A 24,245-nucleotide genomic window follows, 5' to 3' on the forward strand; every position below is an offset into this window, starting at 1 on the left:
AAAAGTAACGATCCAGATAGTGGTACCAAAGGTACCCTCAGTTTTTTGCAGTAGATCACTGCCGGAACCATTGCTATCTGTCCTCACTGCCACCTTTACCATTTCATTGTTTATTACTGAAACTACCGTTTTTGTGTGATGTATTACTCCTGATACAGCCTGAGGCTGAAACGTGGCCACATCAGATATTCCAGTAAATCCTTTTTTATTGAAATTTAAATTGATACATAAAGCAAATAGAAAGGAAAAAGTAAACCTTTATTATTATTTTTTTTTACACTTGTGGTGGTAAGTGTTGAGCCCTCCAACCCCCCCATAACCCACTGTACCCACATGTAGGTGCTCCCCTTCACCCATAAGGGCTATGGTAGTGGTGTACAGTTCTAGGGAGTGGGTTTGGGGGGCTCAGCACCCAAGGTAAGGGAGGTATGCATCTGGGGGCAATTTTTGAAGTCCACTGCAGTGCCCCCTAGGGTGCCCGGTTGGTGTCCTGGCATGTGAAGGGGACCAGTGCACTACAAATGCTGGCCCCTCCCACGACCAAATGCCTTGGATTTGGCCGGGTTTGAGATGGCCAGCATTCCATTATCGGCGAAAACCGATGTCGGCCATCTCTGCCCCAACCATATTATCAAAACGAAAGATGGCCGGCCATCTTTTTCGATGATACAGTTCGGGACTGCTCTTTGCGGCGCCGGCCATATAGATGACCGTCCATGTAGATAGCTGGCGTCATTCGATTATGCCCCTCCACGTGACTTAGAACTTACATGCATCATGTTATAAAATACATGTAGCCAGTTGTGCACATAAATTCTAATTATTCCCAATTAGTGTCAATAATTGCTTGTTAATTGGTAATTATCAGCATTGATTGGCTTCTTAACTAATTAACTTGCATGCGCAAATGCAGAATATGACTGTATTTGCGTGCGCAACTTAAGTCGCACTATGTAAAATTCAGGGGTTAGCGTGCACTAATTCCATTAACATGCGCTAAGCTTTAGTAAAAGGGACCCTAAATAAAGTGGTCCCACATCATGAAATACTCTAAAAGCCAGACACAAAATTATAAACTTTACTTATTGTTCAGTGGGCAGCCAAGGCAAGGCTAATAGGATGGAAAAACTCTACCAGCAATCAAAAATCACAGGATGAAAATTATCAGTGGAAAACAAACCCTTGATACAGTTTCAAGTGAGATAGCCAGCACATTAGCATGGAACACTAGTAATATTTTTAAGTACTTAACTAGAAATTATTTTTCACTGGGCAGGATTCCAGAAGGAAAATTTCCCTGTGTGAATATTTGTCCTCTTGTATGTCAATACCAGTGATTTTTTTTCTAGCGAAAAAGGCGCCAGTACTCAAATGCTAGGCCATCCTTCAGAGGTGGGGTGATCATTGAGAGACACACCCCACAATAGCCAGGTCCTCTGCAATCAGTCACAGAATCTATAACAAGGCCGAATTTGTATGTAGAGCCTGAGCTCTTTCATTAAATATGAGGACCATGGGTCAATTTTAGTAGACAATGGAAAAGGTGCTGGTACTCAGTACCCCCAAGTACCCCCTCAAAAAAAAGCCCTGGTCAATACTGAGGAACAGTACGAGGTTCGTTGGGGACGAATAAGGGAACAGGAATCAGGCTGTCAAGAGGAATGTGTGGAACTCTTGAGATTTTAGCAAATCACGGGCCTTTTTGAGTGGATTGATAGAATGAGGTTTTTTGTTTCGCTTTTGGAGGATCAATTAATTTGTGTTAGGGTATGGGGTCAGGTTTAGTAGAAGGCTGAGGGAGGTTCTAATCTGTGAGAGCGTTTTATGTTCTGTTGGGGATGGTTTCTGTGGGTGTGGTATGTTCATGATTTATTTATAAGACTGTAGTTTATTTTGCTTGTTTCTGTTGCAAAGTGTTGCTCACTAGAGGAATGCTGATGCTCACTATTGAGGTCAGATGATTTTTTTCAGAATGTGAGTATCATAATCCAGTGATGATAAAGATTACCACGTGTGGAGTGTCCACCCTTGTTACTTGGCAGCAAAGTAGTCCTGTTTATAAGGTAGGGCTTCCCAAATCTGTCCTAGGGAACCCACAGTCTTTGGGATTTTAGGATAACCACAATGAATATGTATGAGATAAATTTGCATACATTAGAAATCCAGTATATGCAACTTTATCGTCTGTGTATTTTTTGCAGATCTAGTGCAAAGTCAACAGGACAGCTTTGGGAAGTCTTACCAAAAGAGGGCATGGTCTTCCTGACTGAAGGCAACTCTAATCCTGTCAGTATTTACATCAAACATACATGACCATTGCAGGACTGGCTTAATCATTAGGCAGACCAGGAGGTTGCTTAGGGTGGCAACTTCTGGGGGCAGAAAAGAGCAGCTGTAGTAAAGGCAAAGGAATAGGTCATACTAAATTAAAAAAAACAAAACATCAGATGTACATGTACCTGCAGTGAGGGCAGGCAGACATTTATCCAGGAAAATGATTTTTGGAGATAGCCCCATTATGGGGGAATTACTATAAAGAAGGTGTTTTTACTCAGCAGTAATCACGCCAGTGTTTGGCAATGATTTAGTGTGGAATGTTTTACCAGGTCCATATTTTGTTCCCACACTTTTTTGCATCTCTTTATAAAGCTTCCAGCGGGCCTGTCTTTTTCAAGACAAGTTTGTTTTCCGTCAATGGATTACTTGTTTCTTTGGCATCAGATATCATATATAGACCCCTGATGCAGGCATTTGTTGCCGAAACATGGACCGTGTCGGGTCTGATCAATAAAGTATTGCTGAGACGCTCTCAATTTTGAAAGCTCCTTGTGCTTATTTTGGCTATTGGCTTTTGCTATAAAGAAGGTGCTAACATTTACATGGCAAATATGTGTGCACACAAGTAGGTGCCAAAAATCTGGCTACACATTTTCAATTCACAAGAGCATTTCCACTTTTATTCACGTTTACACATTTGGTGACCTCAGCAGTGCTCATTGCTCAAACCCAAAAACATGGCAATGTATTTAGCATGGTGCTAAATACATTGCCATGCTTTTGGGTTTGAACAATGAGCACTGCTGAGGTCACCAAATGTGTAAAAGTGAATAAAAGTGGAAATGCTCTTGTGATGGACTAAAATGGATTTATAAAGTTTGTTGCACTGAATCTCTTAAGAAGAATACCAGTTGATGCATTGTGGGATTCGAGTGGAACTTGTCTGAATCATTTGCTAGTGATTGAGGTGTACACATTTTCAATAGCACGTATTGTATAGGTGGGTATACATGTGGGTGAAGCATGAGTGGGACTCACACTTACATACATAACTGATAAGAGATATGTGTGTAACTTCTAGTATTCTGAGACTAGGCACAAGCAAGTACTGGCACCTAACTACAGCTCTGAATACATACCCGGTTATGCTAGTGTTCTATCAAAAGAAGTAGATGCCTGTTTTTCTTTATAGACTATGCTCCAATCAGGAACTCTCTAGGAGCCTAAATCTATGCACACTGTTATAAAACTGCCTTCCATGTGTATATACAGACACGAAGTTCAATGCTTAGTGCAAATATGTATTTTTACAGGATTGTTCCAGAAGGGATGGCATTGGGATGATCATGACAGTTGAGTTGAATTTATCAAAACCTCAGAAGAGGAGGGCAAAGTTAGAAACATAGATAGAAACATAGAAAAATGAAGGCAGATAAAGACCATGTGGCCTATCCAGTCTGCCCATCTATGCCATCTACTCTCCCTTTCACTGCCTTAGAGATCCAATGTACTTGTCCCAAGCTTTCTTGAATACAGATACAGTTTTCGTCTCCACCACCTCCACTGGGAGGCCATTCCATGAATTCAACACCCTTTCTGCAAATAAGTATTTCCTCAGGTTACTTCTGAGTCTGTCCCCTTTCACCTTTATCCTATGTCCTCTCATTCCAGAGCTTCCTTTCAATTGAAGGAGTCTCACCTCCTGTGCATTTATGCAAGGTAGATATTTACATGTCTCTATCTTATCTCCCCTCTCCTGCTTTCTTCCAAAGCAGCCAACACCAACAGAGGGTGATCTCTTCACAGGAGAAACCAAAGCCAAAACAGACAAACAGTGGATCCAAAAAAGTCCTTTCACAAATGGTGTTTTCCTAAACAAGGTCTTTATTTTGGATCAATAAAAGTAATCGACACAATTTGGCATACCCTTTGTTGACAGAGAAGGTTGTACAGCAGGGCAGGACTCTGTATGCGATTTCTCAGTTAGCAGAAAGTTAACTGTGTTTTATTTGTTCTGCAAGATTAATTCTCTATTGGAAATCGATAGACCTTGACGCAGGCCTTTGATTCGTGTCGGGTTACTTTTATTGATCCAAAATAAAGACCTTGTTTAGGAAAACACCATTTGTGAGAGGACTTTTTTGGATCCACTGTTTGTCTGTTTTTTCTTCCAAAGCATACATATTAAGATCTTTAAGTCTGCCCCATACTCTTTATGATGAAGACCACTGACCATTTTTGTAGCTGCTCTCTGGACCAACTCCATTCTATTTATATCTTTTTGAAGGTGCGGTCTCCAGGATTCTACACAATATTCTAAATGAGGTCTCACCAGAGTCTTATACAGAGGAATCATCGCCTCCTTTTTCCTACCTCCCATTCTTCTCCCTATGCACCCAATCATCCTTCTAGGTTTTGCCATTGCCTTTTCTACCTGTTTTGTCACCTTAAGATCATCACATATGATCACACCCAAGTCCTTCTCCTCTTTCGTGCACAAAAGTTCTTCTCATTATAAACCAGTGGTTCTCAAACCTGGTCCTGAAGGCATCCAAACCAGTCAGGTTTTCAGGATATCCATAATGAATATTCATATGAGAGATTTGCATGTAGTAGAGGCAGTACATACAATTCTCTCATATAAATATTCATCGTGGATATCCTGAAAACCTGACTGGCTAGGGTGCCTCCAGGATCAGGTTTGGGAACCACTGCTCTAAACCATATCATTCTCTCATTTTTTGCAGCCCAAATGCATGACCCTGTATTTTTTAGCATTAAATGTTAGCTGCCAAATTCTGGACCATTCTTCAATCTTTGCTAGGTCTTTCTCATATTATCCACACCATCAGGGGTATCTATTCTATTGCAGATGATACCAACATCTGCAAAAAGGCAAACCTTACCAGACAGCCCTTCAGCAATATCACTTGCAAAAATGTTAAAAAGAAATGGCCCAAGAATTGAACCCTGAGGCACACGACTGGTAACATTCCTGTCCTCAGAGTGAGCTCCATTTACCACTATCTCCTGTTGTCTTCCACTGAACTAGTTCCTAACCCAGTCAGTCATTTTAGGGCCTATACCAAGGGCACTCAGTTTATTTATTAGTCATCTAAGAGGAACTGTGTCAAAGGCTTTGCTAAAATCTAAATACATCACATCTAGTGCTCTCCCTCAATCCAAAACTCTAGTCACCCAGTCAAAGAAATAAATCAGATTTGTCTGAGAAGATCTGCATCTAGCGAAACCATGTTGCCTCAAGTCCTGTAATCTATTGGATTCCAAAAACTTTACTATTCTCTTGCTTTATAGTCAATAATTTTTTATTGAACAAAATACACTTCTACATTACAGTTGAGTACTGTATACAATCCACTTTATCAAAACCGCAAGTTAACAATAACCAACTATAACATCGACATCATTCGCTTTTATTACTTCCTCCCTTTCCCTCCCCCTTCTCCCCCACTTCCAAGCCCCCCCCAAATAACCCTCCCCCCTACCCCTCATACCTCTTCTCCCCCTTGTATACTTGCACATTTCAGTCACCCCATTATTGATTATATAATTGTAGTGTATTCAGTATTAAACTGCAGGCTCTACCCCCAAGCGATTGAATATAAGGTTCCCATATTGTCCAAAACTCTTTTTACTTTTTGGAAGTACCTCTAGCATCTTTGGCCTCCCACGTGACTAGCATCTGTAGTCCATTACGCCAATGCCAGAACGAGGGAGCTTCTTCCTGAATCCGATATTGCATTATACACATTTTCCCGATAATACTGGCTTTATACAGAAACTGGCGTTCTGATCGTCTCATGGTTGTCCTACTTCCTCTATAACCCAAGATGCAGTTCTGAGCAGTCAGAGTAACTGGTTTATTTAGTATATATGCACAATATTGCTGTCAACTCATCCAGAACCGCTGCACAGAAATACAATCTATTCTCTTGTTTTAAAGTGTTTCTATTGATTTGCTTACCACAGCAGTCAGACTTACTGGCCTGTAGTTCCCAACCTCTTCCTTACTTCCGCTTTTGTGGAGAGGGTCCACATCTGCCCTTTTCCAGTCCTCCAGGGTCATTCCTGACTCTAGAAAAGCATTGAAAAGTTCAGCCCTCAGTACCCTCGGATGTATGTCATCTGGCCTCATTACTTTGTCCAGCTTTTGTTTAGCTAGCTCCTCACAAACATAGTCCTCTGAAAATGGTTCAAGGACTACTACCCCTCCATTCCTATTTGTGTTTCTCTTCTGTAGTCCTGCTCCCAGCCAGGGGCGTAGCCAGACAGCAGATTTTGGGTGGGCCTAGGCAAGAAGTAGGTGGGCACCAAATGTTCTCTCCCCCACCCCCACATCAAAAAATATCTCAGCTGGTGGGAAAATGCTTCTCTCCAGTCTCCACCTTGGTAGTCTGCAGCACGCATGCACTGAAAACTGAGCATGTGAAGGTGCCAGTATTGTGGAGAGCAGCATTTTCATTACCACGTGCTACTGTTGGATGGGCCTGAGCCCTAAGTGGGTGGGCCACGGCCCACCCAGGCCCACCTGTGGCTACGCCACTGCTCCCAGCCCTTCAGCTGTGAACATAGAATGGAAAACTATATTAAGCAATTCTGTCCAGCAAATATTTCTGTGTTCACAGCTGAAGAGCCAGAAGCAGGACTGGGACAACCCGTGCTAAACTAGTATTCTGTAGATGATGCTCTGTGTGGAACAGCCTTTATAGAATACAAATTTAGCGTGCATTTCATACCTAACTTTGGGCGTGAGCATTTACGCCTGCCAAAGGCTGGTATAAATGCTCGCACTCAATTGATGGCAGGTAGGCACGGAAATGCAGGTATTCTATAACATCACACCTAATTTCTGGGAACACTCCTGACTCATCCATGTCCCTCCCATGGCCACTCCCCCTTTGGAGTTGCATGTTATAAAATTTAGACATTCAAATTATAGAGTAAGGCATAAGGCAGATCCACACATAAACCCTAATTACGACTACTTGTTTGTTAATGTCAATAATTGATCGTTAGCACCTAATTAGCTAATTAGATTGCGTATGGATCAGCGATATGGGCCCAAAATTGTGCACCCAGCTTTGGGCGACCTATACAAAAGGGGATAGTGTCTAAACATTAATTGGGAGGGGAGCGCAAGGCTGAAAAATTTTCTAGAATGCCTAAAATCCTCACACCAGCCCTGAGAAAGTTTGTGTTAGAGTGAATTTTCTTGCCCCTGACCACAGACCCTACATGATCTGCTTTTCATAGTGAATTTATTTTTGCTGATTCGACATGTTAATGCTGTACAGCTGGCTAGAGTATTTCCACATCCAAGAAACTGTAAACTTCTCCAGATGCTGTCTTTCAGAATACTTAGATATGTTGTTTTTATGTTTTCATTTTAGTTGAAGACTCAGACGCAGGGTACATCGGAGGAGCTGAAATGTTTACAGCTTATTAACAGACTGGAAGAAATTTCAGACCCTGCAGTTTTTGATCTGGAGGAGTTGATAATTAACGAGTCCTGTCTCAAGTTGGTCAATAGCATTAAATCATATATCACCTTGGTAAGTTCTCAGCGCTGCCACCTACCCCTTGTATTTGAAGCAGCAGGATCATGATATGCTTCACATAAATTGGAGAGCAGAACAGTGTGTATTCCTCTGGGATACTTTCTGTCTTGTACCTTCTTGTTTTGCTGCCTTTCTATGAGCTGTGCTGTCTTCTGCTTGTACTTCTTAAGAAACTATTTTCCTTACTTGCACTCCCTCAGCTGCATCTCCCCTACCTCAGCTGTGCTCTCCTTGTTAGGGCTGGAGGAACATGGTATGCCAGGTAAGTGTGGCAGGAGGGCACTGACTTTGGGGGGTGTGCAACACTTACGTGGCTTCCCGTGCTTCCAGGCCTGTGTGTCAGTACTGCGTGTCCTGCCCTTTCAGACAGGAAGTGGTCAGAGGGAATGAGAATCAGCAGCACTGGAGTGTGCTCCTAAGGAGGAAGACTGTGCGTCAGCACAATTGAGACAGCAGCAGACCCAACAAGGGGACGGTGGCATCAGTAGTAGCAGCAGCAGCGGCAGTGGTGGTGCACCTGGAGGCATAGGAGCCGACTCTGTGGGTGCTGTGGGTGCTTGAGCACCCCTAATATTGAGAATATTCCTTGTATGTATCCAAGGAAGGATTATTTGCACTGGGCTTAGCACCCCCAATAATTTTGAAAAGTTGGCTCCTATGCCTGGAGGAGATCTGGTGCATAGCTGCAAGCGGAGTGCCAGCAACCCTAGCTCCATCCCTGCTCCCTGCCTTTGCTCCCTCAGCTATGCTCTTCCCATGTCTTCTACATCAGCTGTACTCACCCTGACTCTGCTGCCTCAGCTGTGACCCCCGGCCCCACCCCTGCCTCTGCTCCCTCAGCTGTACTTCTGGATGTGATTCCTCTTATTAAGGTCACAAATAAGTTTGGAAAAGAGAGTCCCTAAAACCCATGGCTGAATGCTTTATTTTTTTCTCCTTTTATTTGTTTATTTTTACTTAAATCTTTGTTTCAGCCTCAAAGTACTATTGAATGTTGTTCTGGTTTGTTATTTGGGGTGGGGGGTTGGCTCTTTTGTAAACAGCTGAAAAAATAAAGGGAAAGAGTAAGCTTTGTAACTGCCAAAGAACCTTCCAGCAGGACTCAAGCTGTACTGTAGGCTGCCAGAGAGGAGGGAGCCTGGGGTGGTCATCGGGGAGCCCACAGCTGGTTGTGATCCTTCCCCTGGCAGCTTTCTCTGGTATACAGGAGTCTGGATATAGATGGGGAGAGGAGAGGGCTGGAACAAATAAACAGAAATGTAGCTGAATGTTCCAAAATATCCCAAGAATTTAATCAGAATCCTAACTACATGCTCCCTAATGCTAAAAAGCAAACAGTGCTAATAATTAGCATAAACTATGCACTCAGTGAAGTGTATCAATGTATAAGGATACGTGAGTATCAGGAGGAAAAATCACAAATGGCCAGACAAGGACTTGGGTAGACTCATGGTAGATTTGTACTTTTGTGTAATTCAAATATTGCTGATGCTTTCTACAGTCATTCTCTGGGACATGATCAATAATTGTTCATTTGCTCTCATCATGTTTAAAGATTAACCATAGAAAATGATAGCAGAAAAAAACTATATGGCTTATACAGTTTGCCCATCTATACCATTATATTTTAACTTTCCCTAAGAGACCTATGTGCTTGTCCCACGTTTTCTTGAATTCAGATACAGTTTTTGTCTGCACCACCTCCACCAGGAGGCTGTTCCACATATCCACCACCCTTTCCATAAAGAAGTATTTCCTTAGGTTACTATTGAAGAAAAACTTCTTCCCAGAAAGGGTGGTGGATGCATGGAACAGCCTCCCAGAGAAGCTGATAGAGACGAAGATTGTATCTGAATTCAAGAAAGCATGGGACAAACACATAGGATCTCTTGTTCTTCCTCTGTCATTGTTTTAACAATGCCCATGGCTGCCCTGTGACTAAGGATAGCATTCCTAGGCCTGGCCAATGCAGAGAAAATAGTCCTGCTTGTGTGTGATTCCACCTTCACCACTCTTCATTGTCAATTGGCTAGGAACTTGTCAATCATGGTTGAGAAAATAACAGCTCAAATCAGGTGATCCATGAAGATCCAATTAAAATTGTTGTTGAGCATGTAGAATCCTAAAGACCAATCAGAGTCTAGTCTATTATAGATTCTTAAACTTCGTTAATATCAAATAATCATGACAGTTGTGTCCAATGTGTTACCTTATATATCAAGACTGGTTGAATAATATTTGATACCTATTTCAGACAGCAAAATTTATCTTTTATTTAATGTAAATGTATTTTAATATGCAATTGTTTATTTCGTTAGTTGATAACACCCATTAAACTAGAAACAGCCTTCATTCCATTTATCATTGTTTTACGTGAGTTGATAACCTTTCACACCTGGGAAATCCAGACTCTTCTTATGCTGTATGTGTCCAGGAGTTCCTTCTCATACCTGTAACATAGTAACACAGTAAATGACGGCAGATAAAGACCTGAACAGTCCATCCAGTCTGCCCAACAAGATAAACTCATTTTAAATGGCATGCGATACTTTATATGTATACCCGAGTTTGATTTGTCCCTGCCTTTCTCAGGGCACAGACCATAAAAGTCTGACCAGCACTGTTCCTGTACTAAAAGTTCTGAAGCTAACATCGAAGCCCCTTAAAATTTACACTCCAGCCCATCCATATCTATTCAGCCACGATCAGGGCGCAGACCATAGAAGTCTGCCCAGCACTGGTTTTACTCTCCAATTACTGGCATTGCCACCCAATCTCTGCTAAGATTTCATAGATCCATTCCTTTTAAACAGGATTCCTTTGTGTTTATCCCACGCATGTTTGAATTCCATTAACTTTTTCATCTCTACCACCTCCCGCGGGAGGGCATTCCACGTATCTACCACCCTTTCCTTGAAAAAATACTTCCTGACATTACGCCTGAGTCTGCCCCCCTTCAACCTCAATTCATGTCCTCTAGTTCTACCACCTTCCCGACTCCGGAGAAGGTTTGTTTGCGGATTAATACCTTTCAGATATTTGAATATCTGTATCATGTCACCCCTGTTTATCCTTTCCTCCAAGGTATACATGTTCAGGTTGGCAAGTCTCTACTCGTACGGTTTGCAACACAAATCCCATACCATTTTTGTAGCTTTTCTTTGCACCGCTTCCAGTCTTTTTACATCTTTAGCAAGATACGGCCTCCAAAACTGAACACAATACTCCAAGTGGGGCCTCACCAACGACTTGTAGAGGGGCATCAACACCTCCTTTCTTCTGCTAGTTATACCCCTCTCTATGAAGCCTAGCATCCTCTGGCCACGGCCGTCGCCTTGTCACATTGTTTCTTCACCTTCAGATTCTCGAACACCAACACCCCAAGGTCTCTCTCTCTTGAGTCAAGCTTACTAATCTCTCTCCTCCTATTTGTATCTCTCTTTTGGGTTTCTGCACCCCAAATGCATCACTCTGCACTTCTTGGCATTAAATTTTTACTTCTCTTTCTATTGGAACAGAAACAAATGCTCCTAACCCCCACCCCAGTGGGGCACCTTTCACTAGATGTCCATCCATATTAGATGAAAACTCCGACTGGTAGATACTTGGCCAAGGGTTTTTCAACAGTTGTCTTCAAAAGGGTCAGGATAGGGTTATCAAGGGAACATTACTGGCTGAAGTTTGGGGATTCCTTGGCTCAATATCTGATGTCTTTTGTCAAACAAAACAGGGGCATTCTCAGTGGAGGAGAGTGAATAGTGGAGTACCACAGGAATTTGTACTGGGAACGGTGCTATTTAACATATTTATAAATGATCTGAAAATCGGAATGACAAGTGAGATGATTAAATTTGCAGATGATACAAAATTATTCAAAGTCATCAGAACACATGCGGACTGTGAAAAATTGCAGGAAGACCTTTGGAAACTGGAAAACTGGGCATCCAAATGGCAGAAGAAGTTTAATACGGACAAATGCAAACTGACGCGCATTGGGAAGAATAATCTGAATCATAGTTACCTGATTCTAGAGTCCACCTTAGGAGTCAGCACCAAACAAAAAGATCTAGGTGTCATTGTAGACAATACACTGAAATCTTCTGCCCAGTGTGGGGCGGTGGCCAAAAGAGCAAACAGGATGCTAGGAATTATTAGGAAAGAGTTGGTAAATAAGATCAAGAATACTATAATTCCATAGTGTGACCTCACCTTGAGTATTGCATTCAATTCTGATCACTGTATCTCAAAAAAGATATAGTAGAATTAGAAAATGTTCAAAGAAGGGCAACAAAAATGATAAAGGAGATGGAACTCCTCTCATATGAGGACAGGCTAAAGAAGTTAGATCTCTTCAGCATGGAAAAGAGGCAGCTGAGGGGGATATGATTGAGGTCTACACAATCCTGAGTGGTGTAGAACAGGTAAAAGAAAATAGATTTTTCACTCTTTCAAAAAGTACAAAGACAAGGGAAATAGTTTTAAAACAAATAGGAGGAAATATTTTTTTCACTCAAAGAATAGTTCTTTGAGTAGTTAAGCTATTGTGTGGTAACAGCAGTTAGTGAATCTGGATTTAAAAAAGATTTGGACAAGTTCCTGGAGGAAAGTCCATAGTCTGCTATTAAGATAGACATGGGGGAAGCTGCTGCTTGCCCGGGGATTGGTAGTATGGAATGTTGCTGCTATTTGGGTTTCTGCCAGGTACTTGTGACCTGGATTGGCCACTATTGGAAGCAAGATACTGGGCTAGATGGACCATTGGTCTGATCCAATATGGCTATTCTTATGTTCTTAAGTCTTGCATGTCAAAGCAAAACAGGGTAAACCGTGCTGCAAATATGATTATTCATTGTATGGGATTATGTCCTCATTGTTTAAAGGTTCCTCATTAGGTGTTCAATCGAGCAGTGGACCACGGGTGACCAAGGGCTCTCTGTGGCAGCACTGAACAATGGCAGCCAAGACCCCAGAATATCTGTGGACCTTTCTGAAAGCATGGTTCCAATTTGTGTCATGTTTATCTGCAGAAAACTGTAAAGGTTGCTCCAAAGGAACAACTGTGTGGGCTCTGTTTACAAATGGTTCCGCTGATCTTCTGGCTTCAAATGCATCAATCCAACAGGCAAAATTCAGAATTTACTATCCCACGTCCAGATCACATTCTCATAAATGTTTGGAAAGGACATGAAAATGTGGTTGTTCTCTTTCCCTATGGAGTAGAGAAATAGCTAAGGCAGCCAGTTAATGAAACAGGGGAAGATTTTGTACAATCTAGTAGATGTTCCAGATAAGTTTTCTTATTATTTTGTAATATTGCTGGAATTGGACTGGAATTATTTATGCTGTATCACTGGGTTCTTTGATATGACTCTCTAGGACCCTTTTACTAAGCTGCGTTAAAAAGTGGCCTGCAGTAGCCCCAGCTATGGCCACTTTTAGTGCAGCCATAAAACGGCCCTGTTTTCCATTTGGTCTATTAATGGCCACAGGTTACTTTCCTTATTAGTGCTTGAGCCCTTACCGACACCTATTTTGCAGGTGGTAAGAATCTTGCACTAACCATGCACTAATCAGTTAGAATGCAGCGATGTTGCTGCGCTGTTTAGTGCTGAGCACGTCTACTCTCCGCCCCCAGACCTGCCACCAGCACTAAAAAAATATTTTCTATCTTTTTTTAGCACGTGGGTAGCACATGCTGTACACAAAACTACCGTGGAACGCCTGAGTGCACCCTGCGGTAGTGCCTTCTACCATGCCGTAAGCACGGGTTAGTGCTTACCGCAGCTTAGAAAAAGGGCCCCTATATGATTTATGGTGACAAACGGCTTTTAATCTTTGTTTTTTTGTATCCAGCATTTTTTTGAAATGATTATTTGAATCTTGAATATGGAGTTTGTTGAACGATGATTATACTTATTAAGTCTACAAACAGTGTTGGACAGAGGCTTATTTTATTTTATTTTATAAAATTATTTCCCCTTTAAAGTGCAGTATAAATCTTTTGCAGCAAAATTAGATTTTGCACTGTGATGGTTTTCTGCTGTCTTCATTTGCATTTTCAGTTGTCTCAGGCCTCCTGCAAACACTGTCTCCTCAGCAGAAAGACACATACACACCCCAAGACTCATCCTTCTTAAATACTGACTCAGCACTAATTAGACCGAACACCCTCTCCCTAGGGCATGACTCATAACATTCTGTTGGTTCCTCTTTTTCTGAGAGATATCATGTTGCTCAGCGGCTACAGTCTGCCTTAAATGTTATCATCTGCCTATGAAGATCCTTCGTCTTGTACTGTAAAATGTCAAAACTCAATACAAAGCTGTTTAAAAAAAAAAAACTAAAATTAAGGATGGGCAGCCAGACAATTTTCATTTTGTGTTGTTTCCTGTGTCATTTATTTGTTTTCATGTAGCAGCAAAAGAGAGGGTCAAAGTACACACATCGATACAAATGAAAAAAACACCAAGGGCCTTTCAAGTGTTGGAAAGTCAAGTGTCCTTTATTACTAGACCCGACATGGGCTATGTTTCAGCGTCAAGCACCTGCGTCAGGGGTCAGTAGGAATCAGTTTATCTCAATAATGAGCTAAAAGCTCAAATTGGGCCTCTTTTACAGTGCCGCACTAGTGATTCCTGCACAGCAAATGAGAGGAAGCCCATTCAATTCCCATGGTCTTCCTCTCATTTGCCGCAAGGGAATTGCTAGTGTGGCTTTGTAAAAGAGGCCCATAATTAGCAAGCCAAATTTGATTGGAAATGTGTTTTCAATACAAAATGAAAGTGCATAGTCATAAAAGTGGCGTAGCTAGACCTGATATTTTGGCTGGGCCCAGAGCTAATATTGGTGGGCACTATACATAGAGAGAGAGAGAGAGAGAGGCATGAGTAGTGTTTCTTGGGATACTACAAATTACACAATGTTAAAAATGATATAAAAAAAAAAGTATTTAAACTTTTATTACCTGCAGTGCTTGTTTGAGCTCCTGGGCTCGAACGAAGAACCTTCCAGGCTCGCCTCCTCACACTAGCTAGCTCAATGCTCCTCACCTCCTCCCTGTAACATGCAGTGCGTGCGTGCACATGCAACTATTTTTTTTTAGCCAGATGATCTGGCGGAGTGAGAACGAGGCTGCTGAGAGCGCCACCGCGTAGATCAGCTGAGCGGGCGCCGCGGTTACGACGAGGCGAGCGCTGCCATTCAGGCAACTTCGCTCCGGACCGAAGGATGTTGGATCATGGATGGGCAGGCCTGGAGGGAAAGTGGCTGGGCCGGGGCCCGTCCAGGCACGGCCGTGGCTACGCCCCTGAGTCATAAACCGGCGTCTCCAAATTGCGATTATGCACTTTTGTGTTGTGTTGAAAGCATATTTCCAATCAACTTTGGCGTGCTGATTATATGAGCTTTTAGTTCATAAGACTTACCCCACCAATCCAACGTAAATCCCCACACCCAGCAACACAGCACAACCAATGATCGTACTGGACAATATACAATCTTCATTCCCTTCGACCTTCATGGTGCCTGACACACACCTACCTTATTCGACCACAATACAACCTTGTATTTGTTATCAACCGACTGGCGAACGCCTTTATGGTATTATGTAAGCCACATTGAGCCTGCAAATAGGTGGGAAATGTGGGATACAAATGTAATAAATAAATAAATAAATAAATTATTTTAGATAAACTGATTCCTACTGACCCCTGATGCAGGCACTTGGGGAGAGATTCTATATATGGCGCCTAAAATATTGGCACTGATAAGCATATTCTATAATCGATTATAGATAAAGCTTAGTTGATATTTCAGCACCGATATCTGTGCGCATCCATTTACGCCAACGAAAACCTGGTGTAAATCTCAGTGTGTAGATTTAGGCACACTTGGCCATATTCTATAACTAGGCACCTAAAATTTGGAATGCCCATGAAATGCCCATTTCTCCACCCGTAACCATGCCCCTATTTGCCTCTGAGTGTTAGACGTTCGGCACACATTGTTACTAAATACACTTAGCAAGTTGTGCGCCTAAATTCTAATCGGTGCCAATTTGTGCTCATTAATGCTTGTTAAGTGCTGTTTCAGCGCTCATTAGCTCATTAGATACCCACAGTGTTATAATCTAAGCGCAATATATAGAATCCAGCCTGTGCCAAAAATAGTGTGCACTATGTAGAAAGAGGGTGCACTTTTTTCCTAATAGTGCACACATGGGTGCACAGGTTCACATACACAATAGTTCATGCATGCGTGGTGGTTCCACCATTGGGAAATAGTGCACCCTCTCTCCGAAAGTGTGCCTTCTTTCCACATAGTGCGCACTATTGTCAAAGAGCACACACTATTATCAGCAAATAACAAAACACAATTTGTGTTTTTTCTGCTCATTTTCATTTGGTAAATGATATGCAACAACATAGGATATGTCGTTCCTATGTCATTGCAACAGACAGCCTGTCCCTGCCTAAAACATACATATTATATTATCAATTTTTCTGTAACCGCAACCCCATTATCATGGCCACAGAAAGGTGCAACTTCCTGAGGCCTACTTTTCCATCTAAGCTTCTGTTCCAAGCCTCCTACAGTGTTACAGGTGATGCTTCTGTCAACCCCCACCTCACATGGAGTCTGCACAGGCCTAGCTATAGTGCAGGCTTGTGAGAGATGTGAGTCTTTTTTTCAGCCCATGCAGGTCATGACCCCCACATGTGGCTTTTGTGACCCCATTAGGGGTCTGGAAGACATCTGGAGTGTATAGTAAGGAGTGAAGCTAATCTTCAGGTCTCTGTTGCTACTGTTTCTGAAGTCAAAAACAGTCTCATTATTAGTGTCTTGCAGTACTGATTCTACTAAGTAGAGCCAGGGACACATATATCACACTGCATTGGAGATGTAAGTTGAAAATCAGGACTGGCCTAAAATGTCCCTGAAGGAACTGGATAAGCTTTTAGTAAAACATTCTGAAAATGGAGGAGTACCTGCGACCTAAGGGATTGATTCTGGTGAGCCATGTAGGCACCATAGTGGTCAGAGGCAAGCCAAGTGACCAGGGGCGTAGCCAGACACCCAAATTTGGGTGGGCCTGGGCCCAAGATGGGTGGGCAGAAGTACTCCGCCTTGTCCCACAAGTGATTTCATCTCTCCCTCTCTTGTCTGCATCCATATGGTCTCTCAAACATCCGCCCTTCCCTGAATACCTTTTAAATAGCAGATTTTCACTGGCAGCGAGCAGCAACTATTACACACTGCTCATGTTGGCCCCACAGCCTTTCCTCTGATTTCTTCCTGTTTCCGCAAAGGCGAGAATACATCAGAGGGAAGGCTTCAGGGCTGGTGCGAACAGTATGTATCAGTCGCTGCTTGCTGCAGGCAAAAATCTGCTATTTAAAAGGTATGCAGGAGGGACAGATGTGAGTTTTCGGCTGGTGGGGCTTGGGAATCCCTGCCAGTCACATTATAGATGTGCTGCTACTGGGTGGGCCTGAACCCAAAGTGGATGGGCCTGGGCCCACCCAAGCCCACCCTTGGCTTCGCCACTGCAAGTGACATCTTCTGTGGCCCTCTCAGAGCATAAGACCAGCGCTGTACCGCAGAACATCACCACGGGCATGTGCCCAAAGGGGCAGATCCCACCACTTTGGAGTCCCTTCAGAGCATACTGAAGAGCGAGAGGAAGGAGATTCTGTCCCCCAGACCATATAGGGAAAGGGAAAGAAAGCTGAACTGGAAAGACCTCAGTTATAACGAGAGAGTCTGTGGATCAATATCTGCAGCATAATAAAGAAAATACCCCCGCTGGTACTGTGAGTACAGAGTCCCTTTCTCCCATCTCCTTGTTGTCGGGTGGTCAAACTCCACCCCCCCAACCAGCAAAGACTTGGGAGAAGGATCTGCCTCCTAATGTTGGGGGTTGCAATCCCTGGGAGATTTGTTACTCTCCTCAAAGATTACTTCCATATCTCAAGATAGACTACCTGTTCCTGCTTCAGTAAAGATCACAGATTAATTTCTCATATCCTCTGTGTCTGTTGGTCAATCTATTATAAAATCTGCAGAAAATTATACCTTAAAAGATATTGGCTTAGCTGTTTTTCGTATGGAGGGAGCCCTGCAAGATAATTTACTGCGCAAAACTGATTCTCAACTTAAAACTTTTCCGTCTGCCATTACACCAGTTACTAAGGATAATTTATTGATTCATACTTGGATGGAGTCAATTGAGAATACATCTCGCACATGTAATTTAAGATTTTTAAATGTTCCTTGTACACATTATTTGTGTCCAATAGAGTAAGTATTTAGGATGCATTTGAGGTATATTTTGCAATTCCCTAATCCTGACAATATTTGAATTTATATTATCTTCCTGGAGCTGTAACAGAAGCCGCAGAAGAAGGTGCAATTGATGTAATTACTTCTCCAGATAGTTTATTCATCTCTCAATTTTTGGAATCATCATAGGATGTAATTACTAAAGCAAGCTATTTTATTGATAGTATACCAGTTGCAGGAACAGAAATTGGAAATTTTGAGAGCTTATTTTCCTAAAAAGAATCTTTTGTTCTGTTGGCAGACAATTTCCTTATTTCCAGGTGTCTTTAGGCCAACACAATTATTATTTATTTAGAATTTGCTCACACCTTTTTCAGTAGTAGCTCAAGGTGAGTTACATTCAGGTACTCTGGATATTTCTGTGTCCCAGGAGGGCTCACAATCTAAGTTTGTACCTGAGGCAATGGAGGGATGAGTGACTTGCCCAAGATCACAAGGAGCAGCAGTGGGATTTGAACTGGTCATCTCTGGATTGCAAGACCGGTGCTCTAACCATTAGGCTACTCCTCCACTATAAAGGAAAGCTTTTTTGCAATTAAAGTCTAAAGTGTTGGAAATAGGTTCTACATTTTTTTTCTTAAATTCCCATGTAAGTGTCTGGTGGACTATAAGAATAATCATTATCCAGTTGATATTCAGAATGTTTTAACTGGCCAGATACACCTGCCTACCAGTTAAATTGCTTGTTTGCGGCGATCTGGTCATTTTTAGCAGGACTTAGGGGCCCTTTTACTAAGGCGCATAGATGCCTACGTGCATCCAACACGTGTCAATGTGGAACTACCACCCGGCTACCGTGTGCCCCGGGCAGTAATTCCATTTTTTATGCGCGTCCGATACGTGCGGCAGAAAATATTTTTTTATTTTCTACCACATGGCGCTAACTAGGCGGTAATCGGCAGTTGTACATGCGCTGATGATTACTGCCTAGTTAACACGTTAGACCTTACCGCTAAGTCAATGGGTGGCAGTAAGGTGTCAGGCCCAAAATAGACGCACGCTGATTTTTATTTTGCTGCAAAAAAAAAAAAGGCCATTTTAGCAGGTGCACTGAAAAATGGACCTCCACACGTCCAATACACGTGTCTACACCAGCGCAGGCCATTTTTCAGTGCATCTTAGTAAAAGGACCCCTTAACTGGTTGTCTTTGCTGAAAATGACTGGTTAGCATCTAAGTAAAAAATTGGCTATGTTAGGGGCGTTCTGTGAGCGGATTCAGCACTTGGCCACTTAAGTTCCAACATTCAGAACTTAACCGGCCAGGTTTAGGGTCCTGTTTACAAAGATGCGCTAGCATTTAAAAAAATTAGTTCACGCTAACTGCGTAAAGGCCTATAATATTCCCATGGGTGTCTACACGGTTAGCACGTGCTAAAAACGCTAACACGCCTTTGTAAACAGGGCCCTTAGGGGGTCCTTTTACAAAGCTGTGGTTTAAAGTGGTCTGCGGTAGTGTGGGTGCATCTTTTTGGCATGCGCTGGGCCATTTTTTTTACCGCGGCTGGGGAAAAAAGCCATTTTTTTTAATGGGCCAGGAAATAGATGTGCGCAAAAATTAAAACTAGCGCACTCCTATTTATGATCTGAGCCCTTACCACCAGCCATTGATCTAGCAGTAACGGCTTACACGCTATCTGTGTGGTAACCATGCAGCACGCACCACAGTAGCCGCACTGCCAATCACCACCGGGAATGCCTCTCACGATAGAAAATAGAAAAAATATTTTCTACTGTGGGATTCGCAGTCACAAAAGAGAGGGTATTACAGCATACAAGCATACAACAGGAAGAAAAAAAGCAACACTGGGCCTTCAAGAAAGAAATAATTGCAATCCTTTATTGTGAACAAGACCTGACACAGGCCGCGTTTCGGCGCACAAACGCCTGCCTCAGGGGTCAGAGTGTATCTTCACAATCTAGATAAAGATATTCAGACAGTCTAGTTAAATAAGCAACAACTGCTAATCATCTGTTTCGCCAAGCCAGACGCTGTCAGTTTGTCTTTGGTGGTTTTCAAACTGTCCTTTTTTTCTTCCTACTGTGGGATTCGGCACGCGCCAGACTCAGAATTATCACTGGGCACACGCTACCCCAGTGGTAGTGCCGATTTGGCATGCGCTACCCATGCATTAGCCCTCCCGTGGCTTTGTAAAAGGGCCCCTTAGTGCATAAATGTGGCCAGTTAAGTTCTAAATGTTGATGTAACCAGCTATGTGCTAGCTGGCTCAAAAAAAAACCCCCAAAACCCAGATATCAATACTGAAGCCTGGACAGGGCCTGGCATTGAATATCCTAGAGTAAGGCCAGTCAGCGTAACCCTCTTCCACCACTGGCGGAATATTGACCCTTGTGGGTTTTTGGACCCCTTACAGCTTGAGACTTTCCTGACTGGGAAACCGGTCAGGGACCCCTCGGGTGTTAGGGTTCCTGTTTCTTCTTGTTAAATGCTATTGGGGAAAAATTGGTAAGTTCCACATTAGTAAATTTTCGCTTGTACTGCTCACCTTAATAATTGTTCTTGTTTTCTTTTTAATTTAGCTTCCTAGGGGGTCCTTTTACTAAGGTGTGCTGAAAAATGGCCTACGGTAGTGTAGGTGCGTGCTTCGGGTGCTCGCAGAATCATTTTTCAGCACACCTGCAAAACTTGCCTTTTTTAAATTTTTGCCGAAAATAGACACGCGGCAAAATGAAAATTGTCATGCGTCCATTTTGGGTCTGAGACCTTACCACCAGCCATTGACCTAGTGGTAAATTCTCACGCAGTAACCGGGTGGTATTGACCTATGCACGTCAAATGCCACTTGGCACGTGTCCGATACGCGCGTCCGAAAATAAAAATTATTTTTCGGACATGCGTATCGGATGTGCGCCAAAAATGAAATTACTGCAAGAGCCACATGGTAACCGGGTGGTAACTCCATTTTGATGCACGTTGGGCACGCATAGACGCTTACACAGCTTAGTAAAAGGGCCCCTAAGTTTTGATAAGGTATTCTTCTAGATGTGGACATATGATTGTTTATAAAGTTTTATTTGTAGTTTTCCTTCTTTGGCTTTAAATATTCCTTGTATTATAAATATAATTTAAATTAAAAAGAAACATTCTGAAAATGGAAAATGAAATATAACTGAGTGCAAGTTATGTTTCGATTTTCTTAAGCTGAACAGACAATTAGAGCCAGTGTTCTCTGGAGCACAAGGTGAGAGATTTGAACCATGACCTGTAAGTAAAAATTTCATTTTTTCACTTTTAGGTGACAGAAAATGTTATCCGAAGAAGTGCCATACGAGGTATGCTGCAGGACAAGGAAACACACTTTTGGATATATGTTTAAATTAATAATACGTGTAGCTCAGTGTAATTCTTTTCAAGAAAGAAGTCTTTTGGATAGTCCTGTTTTTGAAATTTTCTGTCCTGGTTATTGTAATAAGTGTAGTCCAGCATCAGGTTTAATTTTAATTTTACCACCTACAAGCCCACAAGCTATTGAAACAGTATAAATTCAGGTACAGTAGCCAGGTATTTTTTCTGGGTTTGTACCTGAGGTAATGGAGGGTTAAGCAACATGCCCATGATCACAAGTAGCTGCAGTGGAATTTGAATCAGGCTCCCTTGGTCTGCTGCTGTAACAAATAGGCCACTAGACCACCAGAATGTTTTCAAGATAGGTCCGGGGAGGGCCTATGGGTTGGGGGAGGGAGAAATTGGTGGGCGGCCTGGGAGAATGGATTTTTCTGCCAGGGGGGCCAGCTGGCCTGGGGGGAGGGGCTTTCGGCAATAGCAGCAGGGGGTGATGGTTCCGGCTGAAACCAAGTGGTGAATTTCAGTTGCAGTTTGGTTTTGGTCACCCTCTAAGACAAATTAAGATTTTGCAAGCACAAGAGAAACAAATGCATGTAATATTCTATGCACTATTTCATATGCATCTAAAGCCTAAATCTCGACAGCCTTATTGGAGTATGTGTTTGTTTGTGTGCCCACAGAGCTAGAATATTAACATTTTACAGTAGGGCAGGCTCTGCCTTTGGAACCTCCTCCAAAGCACAGTACCCCAAATTCCTCCCTCTGATTCTATGATCAAGGAACTTTGGGTACCTTGATAACCCCCACTCCTACCTCAAACATAAGCATCAAAGGCCTTCAGTAACCTGAAGTAAACCCCTTTCCTTCCCCATACTTTCTCTTCCCCTAGGGGTGTAGCCATGGCCCCTGCAACCTGGAGTCAGGAGAACGGAAGGCAATGTCAATATGCTCATTGCCTAGTGCCCACACACTTAACCTTGGGCCCCACCAAAAAATCAATCCTGGCTATGCCACTGCCTTGCCCAAAAATTATTGGACATAACTTAATACATTTCTTGATTAGCTTTCGAAGGTTGCCCTTCTTCGTCAGATCGGAAATAAGCAAATGTGCTAGCTGACAGTGTATATAAGTGAAAACATTCAAGCATTACTATGACAGTCTGACAGGGTGGGAGGATGGGAGGATGGGGTTGGGTCGGAGGTATGCATGGGGACATCAAAGCATATCATTGATATTCTAACAGGATGGGTGTGGACCCACCCCCATCCTCCCATCCTCCCACCCTGTCAGACTGTCATAGTAATGCTTGAATGTTTTCACTTATATACACTGTCAGCTAGCACATTTGCTTATTTCCGATCTGACGAAGAAGGGCAACCTTCGAAAGCTAATCAAGAAATGTATTAAGTTATGTCCAATAAAAAAGGTATCATCTTATTTTCTTTTCCATGTTTTATTTTGTTTGATTTCTATTGATAACCTTAAGAGTGGACTAACACGGCTACCACACTCCTCTACCAAAAATTATTAAAACCCCAGAATATGTATCAAGATGGCACTTTCACTTCCAGGCAGTAGCGTACCAAGGGCGGGGCGGTGGAGGCGGTCCACCCCGGGTGCAAGCAGTATGGGGGTGCACAAAGCAGGCACATGGTTATCAGCTCTGCCGGTCCCCTGCCCCCTCTGATGTTACTTCCTGTTCCGGGGTAGGGGACCTGCAGAGCCGATAGCCATGTGCCTGCTCCAAGCACCCCCTTGCTAGGAGGAAAGGTGATGTGGTGATACGCCTTAGGAGGGGGTGACTCACCAGGAGGGGGTGCAGCGGCGACCCGCCCGGGTAGTGAACAAGCTAAGTATGCCACTGCTTCCAGCTTCAACAACACAGACTCCAAAGCAGTTATGGTCCTTTTGTGATTGAATTCTTGCGTTTCTTGTTCTCAGTTCTTATCTAAAAATAGAGACCAATCAGAAAGCAGCTTTCAACAGATAGATAGATAAAAGCTGTTCTGAATGGCTGCTTGGGAGTTCATTGGTATTTTCAAAATTTTCCCATCAAATTTAGATAACTTTATTAGCATGATAATTTTACATGGTTTGCTAATACATTTAGGAGGGAATTCGGTAAATGGCACTCAAAATTCTGCAGCCAAAAAATTGGCAATAAGCAGGGGTGTGCTGGTAAATTTTTAACAACAGGCTCTTTCTCCGAACATAGCCAGCTCTGCAGTTGGAAGGGCCAGGGGTGGCCGGGGGTGGGGTGGGGAGGAGCAACACTTGCCTTTCTCTCCTCCCTCCCTTCGTGCGAGCACACTAGACATACCTTTGCTGGCAGCCAATAAATGGACTGCCACCACTCCCAATTTCTTGCTCTTAGCAGCATGCTGGAACTTCTCTCACATGCTGGAGAAGTCCCAGCCTGCTGCTCAGAGCTGGAAACAGGGAACTGGGAGCAGCAGCAGTGTATTTACTTGGCTGGCAGGGCTCAGCATCCCCACAAGCAAAGTAAAAGATAATTCAGCAGGGGGCCCAAGCCCACATTTTGGGAGCCAGTTGTTAAAGTAGCCATGGAGGGCCCTACTTTAACAACCAGCTCCCAAAATTCTCAAAAAATTAACAACCGGCTCTTGCGAGCCTGTGAGAGCCTGCTCCAGCACACCACTGGCAATAAGTGTAATTCTATAAAGGGTGCTCATGCTTTAAAGATTCGCGCTTGTGCGCTTATCTGTGCTAACTGTTGGGCAT

The 24,245-nt window shown here is 42.9% G+C and overlaps 1 protein-coding gene across 1 annotated transcript in view; it reads left to right on the forward strand.

The window, feature by feature from the left end:
* Window positions 1-24,245, forward strand: part of LOC115474252 (tumor necrosis factor ligand superfamily member 10-like) — a 38,715-nt gene that overhangs the window by 6,267 nt on the left and 8,203 nt on the right. The window contains exons 2-3 of the mRNA XM_030209637.1: window positions 7,689-7,850; window positions 21,453-21,489. Of these exons, the coding sequence (XP_030065497.1) occupies window positions 7,689-7,850; window positions 21,453-21,489 (199 nt within the window). The remainder of the gene's footprint in view (window positions 1-7,688; window positions 7,851-21,452; window positions 21,490-24,245) is intronic.

The sequence above is a fragment of the Microcaecilia unicolor genome, chromosome 7 (assembly GCF_901765095.1).
Source record: "Microcaecilia unicolor chromosome 7, aMicUni1.1, whole genome shotgun sequence".
Lineage (NCBI taxonomy): Eukaryota > Metazoa > Chordata > Amphibia > Gymnophiona > Siphonopidae > Microcaecilia > Microcaecilia unicolor.